The sequence below is a fragment of the Betta splendens genome, chromosome 16 (genome assembly GCF_900634795.4).
Source record: "Betta splendens chromosome 16, fBetSpl5.4, whole genome shotgun sequence".
NCBI classification, from domain to species: Eukaryota; Metazoa; Chordata; class Actinopteri; order Anabantiformes; family Osphronemidae; genus Betta; species Betta splendens.
The window spans coordinates 13,337,396-13,349,912 of NC_040896.2; the positions used below are offsets into that span (position 1 = coordinate 13,337,396).

Consider the following 12,517-nt stretch of genomic DNA (forward strand, 5'->3'; position numbering starts at 1 on the left):
TAGTTTTGCTCATTTAAATTCTATTTGATTTTAATATCGTTACAGAAATGTACAATCAGCGTGATCTGAGTAGAAGCCTATTAAAATATACTAGATCGTTGTATAGTGAAGGTGAACGTGACCATACATCATTCACAGGCTAATTTTTTCTGCAGAGTAAGTATTTTAGGAGTATGTTGGTGATGACTTCAGCTAAAATATAAGGAACTGTCATGTTGCCACTTCTGCATTCACAAGTGTTCAATGTAACATTGGAACAGAAGTGGAAACACCTGTGAAAGGACACAGTAGACATATTGTATAAATCCTAAACCTGAGCAATTACCCTGCGATGCCTTGGTTCTATATGAGTAAATTGACTTGACAGACATGACAAAGAATCATCACTGCAAGGCCGTTTGTCCCTTACAGCCTCCACAGCATCAGGCATCAAACGCCAGGGTTTTGTGTGCTTTGGAGGAAGTTACCCTAAAGATGTGCTTTTGCCAATAAACAGGAAAAAGTAGATTTTCAATTTTCAATGAATACATGAGATAAAGCCTGTAATATATTTTTACAATGTTTCAATTTTTTTTACATTTTTGTACTTTTATAATCATTTTACATTTTAATGGGAACTAGACAGCGCTTATAGTGGCTGTGGTTATAGTCAGATGACTTTTAACCTCTATACACTCAATGCACAGACTAAACCAAAGACACACCACAGAAGCAATATTTTGCCTGGTTATGACCGAATGTGAGGCAATTTACAAATTACATTAAAAGTTTCTACTAACACTTCCATCCGTAATCTTCAGTAATCTAACTTTGCTTAATATCTTGACAATCCTCTGTCGTCAGTGGAGAGACAGACAAATATCCTGTTTTGTATGTGTGTGTGTGTGGAGGGAATTACAGCCAAGGAGGTGATAATACAGTGTGAACCTCAATGAGTTACACAACCTCACACACAACAAACTTAAAAAAGTAATTTCTCGAGAAATTACGTGGGAGAGCTGGTCTGCTGCTGCAATGATGCCAGACGCTGATTAAGCTACTGACGTGAAAAAGTTGACTATAGCAAAACCATGAAAACAACAAAATGTTGACGAAGATTAAAACGATGACAGCAATTACAAAGATGACGATTAAAAAGATGACAAAGATTAAAATGTTGACCAAGGTGCATTGTTGACAATCATGATATAGCTGATTAGCCTTTTAATTCGAAAGGATTTGAAGGAAGTATTTGTAATTATTTGCTTAACTGTGTAAAAGTTTAATAACTAGTAATAATTAAACAATCAGGACCAAAAATCTTGCCATTTAAGGTAATAAATTACATTGGTGATTTTATTACCTTAAATGGCAAGATTTTTGGTCCTGATTGTTTAATGGGCTGATAACCACTGATAATGACCATTGACCATTGAATGGCGTGATAACGTCCGAAGCCGCTCTAGAGGTTGTGTGAGTGATTACTAATAGTCATAATTTATCATTCAAAAGCAAGAATAGCCTTGTTAAAGCAAAAGATTTAGATTAAGCCTTTTCAGGGTAAAAGCACCATAATAAGTGTGCGTGTGGTTATTTGCTGAACTGTAAATATTTTTATGGTCTTCCTTTAACCAAAATTTGCAGTCATGCAACTTGATTTCAGCCTGACATGAAGATCCATCTGTTGCCAGACTACTGTATAAAGACACCCTAGATTTTCATAGAAATAGCACACAAAGGTGTTTAAAACGTGCACTTAGTTCCTTCTGACAATGTACAAAAATACCCTGCATTCATTCTGTTGGTCTGTATTTGTGATTGATTGAAAGTAGCTTAAGTAAATTATCGATAACCGAGTAGCACACTTGTCAGTTCACTGTAACATTAGTAAACCCTCTACCTCAAGAAATGTTTAGAAATGTATGCAATTTGATTGAGGTTTCCAGGCACAGACTGAAGGACTTTAACCAAAAATGTTCTGTATGTGTGTGTGTGTGGGGGGGGATTACAGCCAAGGAGATGATGACACAGCGTGAAAACCTGTGTTTATGGTGCTTTATCAATGAGTCACACACTGTCACATTTGATGTTTGAGATGCAATCACGGCTTTAACGGGGTTCTTAAACAAATAAACTCCATTTAAGGATTTACAGAATGAGAATTATAGTCATTTATTGACTGATGTCCGTGTCTTTAGTGTGGATGACGAGTGGTACTGTACCTTTGTCCCAAGTTACGAGCTGATCATCTAACCTGTTGACACGCAAAGCAAACAACACAAGGTCCTCAGGTTATCTTTTTATCTCACTTTCCTTCTTATTTCACAGTCTAAGTTGAGGTTTTGTCACATTTCTTACCATCTCAGTCTCTAAATAAAAGTTTCAATTCATTATAATTACTAAATAGGTAGAACATATATTTAAAAACAAACAGAAGAGAAAATCATTATAAAAGTACAGTAAATATATATATTTTTTTTATTGCTAGTGTTAACCAAAATTTGCAGTTGCAACTTGATTTGAGTCTGACATAAAGATCATAAAGAAATAAAGATCATAAAGACATAAAGACTATAAAGGTCTTTAGATTATCGTACCACACAAAGGTGTTTATAACGTGTACTTAGTTCCTTTTGACAATATACAAAAATACCCAGAATTTATTTTGTTGGTTTGTATTTTTGATTGATTGAAAGTACGTTAAGTAAATTATTGATAAACCTTTTACCTCAAGAAATGTAGAAATGTACGACATTTGATTTTTGATTTTGATTTGTTATGGTGCGGGGGAACGTCCTCCAGCTTCCCATTGACCGGCCACACCGGATGGAGCTAATCAGTGGCAGCCGGGCAGAGAGAGGTGGAAAACCTGCCAGCATGTGGAGGACCGGGTTCACCCGCCCCTGTCTGATCAATTATTGACCACATGGTCGAGATACTTTAGATAACAACACATGGCAGAGACACGAATAAGTCACACATGCAACTCTACTTATCCGACGACTGAATGGGGCGAGAGTCAGTTCCCACCGAGCCTCATCCCGCGATAGCGAAGCAGCTGTAAAGCCACGTGAGGAGGGGGCGAGGCCGAGGGGGGAGGAGGGGGGGTGGGGGAGACGGGATAGGAAGGTCGACAGTGATCGCAGCCACTGTCAGAAGTCGACCGGCGGACGGAGGAGCGTCTGGAGCCACAGCTTGGGGATTTCATCACAGTTCAGTCCGGTTGCGCTCTATTTCATTATTATCCGACGTGTTTTCTCATCCACGTTTAGTAGACGCTAATTGTTATCATTTAAATTGCCCTGTGTAGGTTTTATTTAAAATAAATAAACAATCGATTTAAATTTTCTTTTTAGGATTGAGACGTAAAATGGACCCAGACGTGGAAGAGAGGGACGAGATGGAAATGCTGTCCGCAGCTAAACAGGAACAAAACGGTCATGTGACAGTCAGGTAAATAAAAGTAAACTCGTTTTTTTTTCCACTTTTACCGTAGAGTCACATTTTAAAGGAAAAAAACAACGATAACTATACTAGCTTTATTAGTAACTTTGTAGATATGTTGTGATATTTTTATGATTTTATATTTTACTTTAATTTAATTAATACACTTAATTCAAATTGAAAAAATACAGTACTTTATTCTGAAAGTATCTATAATTTATGTAACTAGTTTTGCCTTTATTGCCTCACCTTTGGTCAGTATTGCTTCAGTTTTATGTGATAATAGAAGCTGTGGCAAAGTGGCATGAAAGCCTGTTGAGCCTCTGTATGTCTCCGTCAGTGACACAGAGGAGGATGAAAATAGCGGCACGAAGAAGAAGAAGAAAATGAAAGAGAAGCCGCCAAAGCTGCCCACCGTCGGCCCCATCGCTGTGGTGAGCTCACGCGCCTTTCTTTCTGCTGTGTGTGCCGTCTAGCCATCCAGACTGTGGATGGTGCGACCGTCCAAGCAGTGACGTGAGTGTGTGAAGCGGGAGGGGAAGTGTGGAGACAGGATGGCAGGTCCGCACATCCTCCACTTGTTTGGGTGGGCTCCACCTGCCTCCTGCTGTGAGGCTAAAATGGCTGCGCCGCCTTTTTTTTTTTTTTTGTCACTATTTGTTGTCTGGAGCCCTCACAGCGTCCATGCCTCGTCTTTTGTGACTTCAGTTCAGGTTTGCCGACAAGTTGGACGTCGCCATGATCGCCGTGGGGTCGCTGATGGCCATGGCCAACGGGGTGGTGCTCCCGCTCATGTGTATAGTGTTTGGCGACATGACGGACAGCTTTGTGAGCGACGCCTTGGACTCCAACCTCAACTACACCAATCTCACCGACCTCAATCTCAGTGAGTTGGCACAAATAATGGCACTGGGGGGGGAAGGAATCTACCGCCCGAGCAACGCGTTATCTCTCTGTCTTCAGCTGACATCATAAGACCAAGAAACAGCACCTTAGAGGAAGACATGCAGCTGTAAGAGCATTCTGACATCCGGTAAAACAGTACAACCCTTTCCGTGTGACTGGTCGTCGCCCGTGGCTCACTTCCTGCTCTGGCCTCCTGCAGCTATGCCATCTACTACTCCATCATGGGCTTCGTGGTGCTGGTGGCAGCGTACCTGCAGGTGTCCCTCTGGACTCTGGCCGCCGGGCGACAGGTCAAACGCATCCGCAAGTTGTTCTTCCACCGCATCATGCAGCAGGACATCGGCTGGTTCGACGTCAACGAGACGGGGGAGCTCAACACGCGTCTCACAGAGTGGGTGACCCCTCGGCTATTGCGGCTGCGAGCACTTTGGTGGTGATAGAATAAAAGCCCTGTTCTTTATGTGTGCAACGTGCAGCGACGTGTATAAAATCCAGGAGGGCATCGGGGACAAGGTGGGCATGCTGATCCAGGCCTTCACCACCTTCATCACGTCCTTCATCATCGGCTTCAGCAAAGGCTGGAAGCTCACGCTGGTCATCCTGGCCGTGAGCCCCGCTCTGGCCATTTCGGCCGCGTTCTTCAGCAAGGTGAGTTTCTCCCCCGAGGGGTGGGGGTGGGAGGGGGGGCGAATCCACAGACCCCACCGATACGACGGGCGTTGTCCTCCTCCTGGCAGGTGCTGACGAGCTTCACCAGCAAAGAGCAGACGGCGTACGCCAAAGCCGGAGCGGTGGCAGAGGAAGTGCTGTCCTCCATCAGGACGGTGTTCGCCTTCAGCGGGCAGGACAGGGAGATCAAGAGGTGGGTGGCGGTGGGTGCAGGTGGATCACAAGCATGCAGGATAAATACCATCATCACAGTTGAGGTCAATGAACCCCAATCCAAACTTGATTATGGAAATCGACCAATCAGATCTGCTGCTGCCATTGCGCACGCATTTCACTTCAGTCGTGTTGACCACAGATATCACAAGAACTTGGAGGACGCGAAGCGGATGGGAATCAAAAAGGCGCTGTCGTCCAACATCGCCATGGGCTTCACCTTCCTCATGATCTACCTGTCCTACGCTCTGGCCTTCTGGTACGGCAGCACGCTGGTGCTGGCTAGAGAATACACCATCGGCACCTTACTCACAGTGAGTCGGCTCTTCCTTATTATTAGTTTGGCCTATAAAGGGGGGAGGGGGCGTGGCTAAACGCTGACATGTGCCTCCAGGTGTTCTTCGTGGTGCTCATCGGCGCGTTCTCCATAGGCCAGACCTCCCCCAACATCCAGACGTTCGCGTCGGCCCGAGGAGCCGCGCATAAAGTCTACAGCATCATTGATCACGTAAGCATTCTCGCGTTCGACCTCGCCGCTGCTGTCGGCTCGCATGGCCGGGCACCGGCACCCTGGGAGGCGGCTTTGATCCAGGTGACAGCTTGGGCTTGGTAACGAGCTGCTGGACTGGGCTTTAATTGGAGGACCTGCTGCGTGAACGGAGCGGCCAGCGTGTTTTGGTCTCCTGCGATCGCCTCCCTCCTGAACTCGCTGTGTGTTAGCGGCACAACCAGTTCGTGTAGTTGTTTTTACTAGGACAATAGTTTTGAACGAGTAACATTTAAACCATAAGTACAGATTCAGGATTGTTTGGATACAACAGGAAGTTTGCATGAACACCAGCCTGAAGTGAAACAGAAGAAAACTGGAACATCCGTTTTGGAGTGTTCAGTTGTTTAACCCTCTTGGATTTTCAGTTGTCTAAGTGTAAACTCTGCCCTCGAGGTCATGTCTGTTGTTTTAATGCTAATCTCTACATTAGTGATTACTCTGCTTTGTCATTGTCTGATGACTTTGGTCTTTTTTTGGGATACATTTTGTGACATATGGTCTTAGAAGCTACTTCAAGACAACTTTATTGTATTGTGAGGCCTCCAAGTTGGACATAAAACAATCTCAGATCCTCTGGCGACGCAGATCAGATCACACAGCAGTGTATGTGTGTGCGTGCATGTGCGTGCGCACGTGCCTGCGTGCGTAGATTGTAGAAATAAACATCAGCCTTGTTAAATACACTACCTTTATCCTGGAGGCCTAACAGCCTTCCTCCTTTTGTCTTATTGAGGATAGGATAATAATCACTTTCTTTATTCTACCGTGCCCCAGCCACAAACTGGAACAGAGCAAAGTTGCATGAGTAAAGTGTATCGGACTCTTGCCTCAACAGAACCCAAGCATCGACAGCTATTCAGAAGCTGGCTTCAAGCCTGACTCCATCAAAGGAAACGTGGAATTCAAGAACATCCACTTCACCTACCCCTCAAGACCGGACGTGAAGGTCACTTCCCCACTCACAAAGCGGTGATCAGAGAGGCAGACGATCCCACATTACCTTAACGTGCCATTTCATTACTGTCCAGGTCTTAAATGACATGTGTCTGAGTGTGCACAACGGCCAGACCATCGCCCTGGTCGGCAGCAGCGGCTGTGGGAAAAGCACCACCGTCCAGCTGCTGCTGAGGTTCTACGACCCTCAGGAAGGATCCGTAAGTTTCAAAGCTGCTGCTCCTGTGAATTTGTTGGGCTTTAAAGAATCTTTTAGTATTGTTCATTGTTTATTATCTTTTATGAATCTCGTGCTGTTGTATCCTGTCCTTAGGTTTGCATCGACGGCCACGACATCCGCACCCTCAACATCCGCTACCTGCGGGACATGATTGGGGTCGTGAGTCAGGAGCCCATCCTCTTCGCCACCACCATCACTGAGAACATCAGATACGGTCGACCGGACGTGACGCGGGAGGAGATTGAGCAGGCCGCCAAGGAGGCCAACGCGTACCACTTCATCATGAACCTGCCCGATGTACGAAACGAACCCCCGTGTCCATCAAGGTCCCCCCCCCCCCCCCCCCCCCCCCCCTTCTTTCTAACCTTGAACCTTATCGCCGAGCAGAAGTTCGAGACGCTGGTCGGAGACCGAGGAACTCAGATGAGCGGGGGACAGAAGCAGAGGATTGCGATCGCCCGAGCCCTGGTGCGCAACCCCAAGATCCTGCTGCTGGACGAGGCCACGTCTGCGCTCGACGCTGAGAGCGAGACCATCGTACAGGCTGCCCTGGACAAGGTACGGACGCGCGCGCGCCCTTTCCTTGGCGCTTGTTCTCGTAAACGCGGGCGCATGAACGCAGCCTCCCTGCCCAGGTCCGGCAGGGTCGCACCACCATCATTGTGGCCCACCGCCTGTCGACCATCAGGAACGCCGACGTCATCGCCGGCTTCCAGAAAGGCGCCATCGTGGAGCTGGGCACCCACAGCCAGCTGATGGAGAGGCAGGGGGTGTACCACACGCTGGTCACCATGCAGGTCAAAACACACTTTAAGGACTAGGCTGTAACTCCAAAATGGGCGTCTGGCGTGGTTTACTCGTATTTCGTCCTTCCTCAGACCTTTGAGAAAGCCAGCGAGGGAGAGGAGGCAGAATATGATCTGTCTGCGGACGAAAAGAGCCCCTTAGTCAATTCCTTCTCCGAGTCCTCTCTGTTCAGGAGGAAGTCCACAAGAGGCTCCTCCTTTGCTGCCTCGGACAAGGGCAAAGACGAGAAGAACGAGGAAAAGACGGAGGAGGTGAGCTGTGGCGGAACATTTTAGCAGATGATGCAACGAACACAAATAAACGTAGGCGTTGTGTAACGGTATCCAATCTCTTCCCACAGGAGGAAAACGTTCCCCCCGTGTCCTTCATTAAAGTGTTCCGTCTCAACCTCTCCGAGTGGCCGTACATTTTGTTGGGGACCACCTGTGCTGTGATCAATGGCGTCATGCAGCCGCTGTTCGCCGTCATCTTCTCCAAGATCATCACGGTGGGAGTCTCGCGTTTCACAAATCCCTGTTGTCGTTTCATATCTGAGATGTTTTAAAAAAAGGTACAAATGTGTTTTCCCTGTTTTCAGGTGTTTGCAAATCCAAACCTGGAAGTGGTCAAAGAAAGGGCCACGTTTTTCTCTCTCATGTTTGCCGTTATTGGAGGTGTCTCCTTCTTCACCATGTTTCTGCAGGTAAATTTATATCTCCGACCTTTTTTTAGCTTAAATTTTTTACAGTAGGTTTAAATAAAATGAACAAAGGTTAACGCTCCGGTTTTTACAGGGTTTCTGCTTTGGTAAATCTGGGGAGGTTTTAACCCTGAAACTGAGGTTGAGGGCTTTCAAGTCCATGATGAGACAGGTGTGTGTAACAACTGGCTGAGGTTTGGGAGAGTTTATGGAAGTGTCAACTAAAACATCTGGGCCTTCTTTTTGTAGGACCTTGGCTGGTTTGACAATCCCAAAAACAGTGTTGGAGCTCTCACTACGAGACTTGCTACAGACGCTGCCCAGGTTCAGGGGGTGAGTCTTGATGTTGGCGCCCCGTCGCCAATGCAGCGGCTCGGTTCGATCGCTGACCCTGAGCCTGAGTGCCGTGTTTTCGCCCCTGCCCAGGCGACGGGAGTGCGACTGGCCACGATGGCGCAGAACGTCTCCAACATGGGCACGGCGGTGGTGATCTCCTTCGTGTACGGCTGGGAGCTGACCCTGCTCATCCTGGCCGTGGTGCCCATCATGGCCATGGCGGGAGCTGCCGAGATCAAGCTGCTCACCGGACACGCCGCCAGTGACAAGAAGGAGCTGGAGAAGGCGGGAAAAGTGCGTGAGCAGGGCCGCGCGGAGTGATCGGCGCTCGGTAAAGCTCGTCGTTGACAATGCATCGTTCGCTTACCTGCCCCGCAGATCGCGACAGAGGCCATCGAGAACATACGAACGGTCGCCTCTCTCAGTCGAGAACCCAAGTTTGAGTCTTTGTACCAGGAAAACCTCGAGGTGCCATACAAGTAAGAGTTCCGCCACTACCTGGACCACACATTGCAAACATTAGTCTGTATGTCCCCCTCATTCCACCTTCACGTCCCTCTGTACAGAAACGCCAAGAAGAAGGCTCATATCTACGGCTTCACCTATTCCTTCTCCCAGGCCATGATCTACTTCGCTTACGCAGGCTGCTTCAGATTCGGAGTTTGGCTCATTCAGCAAAATAGGATTGACGTTCAGGGCGTCTTTCTGTGAGTTGAACTTGTGTGTTTAAGTCAGCTTTCTGACAGTCTGTCTACGCAGCAGGTGCCTCTTGCTGGGAGGAGAGACGTTTTATTAGTCCTTCAATAATTCCCCCGGCCTGAAGCGTGAGAGCTGCTGTGAATGAGCCGTAGGAAACCTGTGGTGATGTAACAGACACGTGCTTCTCAAAGTGATGCGTGATTGTTAGGAGGAGCCACAATAGTCAGTTCTGTTCTACCTCTTGATGAGTCCAAAGTTCTGGCCAGTGAAGTTATACAACTCCTAAATAATAACTTCAGTGGAGCATGTTGTACGCATGTACAGATATAAAATATGGAGAAATGTATTTAAGGGGTAAATGTGAAATCTGAGATGCTGCCAGTACATCTACAACTGATGGGAATGGGAGTAGAAGGATTTATCCGCTGGGAACCACCTCTTTTTGTACTGTACTGTGGTAGTAGCTAGACAGTTAGTGGGGTTCATCCTACTGTAACCATGAAAAGCCATGAAAACCATGATCTAAATGTTTGTGCTCATAAATGCTAATGTCGTGTCTCTCATATGGTGGGTCTAATACATTCAGCGGTTTGAATTCCTTCTTCAGTGTGATCTCGGCTGTTCTCTACGGTGCTATGGCTCTGGGAGAGGCCAACTCCTTCGCTCCAAACTACGCCAAGGCCAAACTGTCAGCTTCCCACCTCATGATGCTGCTGAACCGAGAGCCGGCCATCGATAACCTGTCTCAGCAGGGAGACTCGCCCGTACGTGACACCGGAGCCCTGAACGTACTGAATATACTGAATATCACCGCTCAACGCCGGGGCCTAACGCTTCTGTGTCACCCCAGAGCAAATTCGACGGCAACGTGCGCTTCGAGAGCGTGAAGTTCAACTACCCTTCGCGCCCCGACGTCCCCATCCTCCAAGGGCTGCATCTGAAGGTGAAGAAGGGGGAGACGCTGGCCCTGGTGGGCAGCAGCGGCTGTGGGAAGAGCACCACCATCCAGCTACTGGAGCGGTTCTATGACCCCAGAGAAGGCAGAGTGGTGAGAACTTGAACACACACCTGCCTCTTCACCTACTGTCGGTTAATGGTTAACGCCGCAGCGGGTTTATGGCTGCTTTACTGCACTGCACTGATGACACATGGACCTTGGGAGGTTTTAGGAGCTGTGGAGTGTTTTTATCTACGCTACTGCAACTCAATCATATTATCTCAGTCCCTGTACTGACAGGGCATTTATATGTATAGCCACCACCTGGTTATCACAGTAGTGTTTATCGCTGTGCTTTATGTTATTCTTCCTCAAAAGAATTGATTGACTGACTTGAGATCAAAATGGATGTGAATCTTATATACGCTGAATTAAACTTAAAAGTGCTAAAATGTCAGACATCGTCTTATGTCGACTTCACAGTAATCTCTGCTGCCGTTTCACCTTCAGATGCTGGATGACACGAACGCAAAGGAACTGAATATTCACTGGTTGAGATCCCAGATCGGCATCGTATCCCAGGAGCCCGTGCTCTTCGACTGCACGTTGGCAGAAAACATTGCCTACGGGGACAACAGCCGCACAGTGAGCATGGAGGAGATAGAGGGAGCGGCCAAGTCGGCCAACATCCACAGCTTCATTCAAGGCCTGCCACAGGTACGGCTGCCTGTCGTTTGTTATATTTTGTATTTTTTATTCACTGGCTATTATCTTTATTATGTCCCAGGGCCATCTTGATCACACAGACATGAATTGTGATAGGGTTTGTGTCACTGCACCAGTGATGATGTAACATCAACCAAAGGCATCAGGGTCACTTAAAGATGCTAACCAATAATTTGGCCAAATTAGAAAATCTGGTTACTTTTCTTTTTATGTTTAGAGAAGCGTGCCCTTGTTAATCTGGATAATCCATCATTAGAACCAATGATTTTACTGTTTCACTTTACTGGTATTTACAAAAGATGATTGGTTACAGTGCGATTTCTGCACAACCTCTCTTTGTTTTTTGTTTTTTTTTTTTTTGTCTGAGCAGAAGTACAAGACTCAGGCAGGTGATAAGGGAACGCAGCTGTCCGGGGGACAGAAGCAGCGTATAGCCATAGCCCGAGCCATCCTCCGCAACCCCAAACTGTTGCTGCTGGACGAGGCCACATCGGCACTCGACACCGAGAGCGAGAAGGTGAGTGTCTGACCACAGGCGGTGCGTGTGGTCACTGTAATGTTTCACAGTCAGATCAACAGTGCGAATGAGAGGAAAGTTAGAAACATGATCATCTTTGTGTGTCTGCAGGTGGTGCAGGACGCGCTGGACCAGGCCAGGAAAGGCCGGACATGCATCATTGTGGCCCATCGTCTGTCCACCATCCAGAACGCCGACCGCATCGCAGTCTTTCAGGGAGGAGTGGTGGTGGAGCAGGGGACACACCAGCAGCTGCTGGCCAAGAAGGGAGTCTATCACATGCTGGTCACCACACAGATGGGCCACAGGGACGCATGAGGACGGGCAGAGACGGGAGTCGTACCGCGCTGAAGGGAAATAAACACTGGTGCCTTCATCACCGGCCTCGGTGGAGCAGTGGAATGTGGAGCGTACTGACGGAGGTGCCGTTTCAGTGTGCTGGTGTTGATGCCGAGACACATCCAACACCTGCATGTCTCCTACGGTCAGACTGTGACAGCCAGTTATCTTGCACCCGTTCGTATTCTCTGCTTTTTGTGTTACACTGCGACTAAGATTAATACTGAAGCTACCTGATGTAAACCGATATCAGTTGCTGGTCATTTTTAGCGCCAGTGTGGGGAAAAAAAAAGAGCTGTTGTGATGCTGGGACTATAAACACCAAAGTTTTGTTTTACCAAAAATTACAATTTTTAATTTTATTTTTTTTAATGTCAGTTCTTATTCACACCTTTTGATGCCATAACTTTAAATCCGTTTTTGTATAACTGCACAGAATTACTAACGTGACAAAAATACTTGCATGTAACTATTATATAAAAATAGTTTTCTACTCGACTACTGAATCGCAGCGGTTTTATTAACTTATCCACACAGGAAAA

General features: G+C 46.9%; 1 protein-coding gene across 2 annotated transcripts; it reads left to right on the forward strand.

Moving 5' to 3' along the window:
• The first annotated feature begins 3,084 nt into the window (after positions 1-3,084).
• On the forward strand, positions 3,085-12,473 carry abcb4 (ATP-binding cassette, sub-family B (MDR/TAP), member 4). Of its 2 annotated transcripts, XM_029127882.3 has the most exons (28): positions 3,085-3,191; positions 3,336-3,432; positions 3,764-3,857; positions 4,132-4,309; positions 4,387-4,435; positions 4,529-4,720; positions 4,806-4,977; positions 5,067-5,191; positions 5,354-5,525; positions 5,606-5,719; positions 6,597-6,707; positions 6,790-6,915; positions 7,029-7,232; positions 7,323-7,493; positions 7,571-7,732; positions 7,814-7,993; positions 8,083-8,229; positions 8,320-8,424; positions 8,516-8,593; positions 8,671-8,754; positions 8,848-9,051; positions 9,136-9,236; positions 9,324-9,464; positions 10,064-10,220; positions 10,307-10,504; positions 10,904-11,110; positions 11,490-11,636; positions 11,748-12,473. In XM_029127882.3, the coding sequence occupies exons 2-28, from the start codon at positions 3,350-3,352 to the stop codon at positions 11,952-11,954; spliced, it is 3,909 nt and encodes a 1,302-aa protein (XP_028983715.1). In that variant the 5' UTR covers positions 3,085-3,191; positions 3,336-3,349; the 3' UTR covers positions 11,955-12,473. The 2 variants fall into 2 exon arrangements, with proteins under 2 accessions (XP_028983715.1, XP_028983716.1); XM_029127883.2 differs by lacking the exons at positions 3,085-3,191; positions 3,336-3,432; positions 3,764-3,857; ... (2 more) ...; positions 4,529-4,720; positions 4,806-4,977 and having other exon boundaries at positions 5,075-5,201.
• Positions 12,474-12,517: the final 44 nt, after the last annotated feature.

What these genes read in the sequence shown, in the direction of transcription:
- abcb4 (XM_029127882.3), top strand. Translation starts at nt 3,350, where the DNA reads ATGGACCCAGACGTGGAAGAGAGGGACGAGATGGAAATGCTGTCCGCA. An exon ending in TCATCATGAACCTGCCCGAT is followed by an intron (nt 7,233 to 7,322) that starts GTACGAAACGAA and finishes ATCGCCGAGCAG; the next exon opens with AAGTTCGAGACGCTGGTCGG. An exon ending in AACCTCGAGGTGCCATACAA is followed by an intron (nt 9,237 to 9,323) that starts GTAAGAGTTCCG and finishes CCCTCTGTACAG; the next exon opens with AAACGCCAAGAAGAAGGCTC.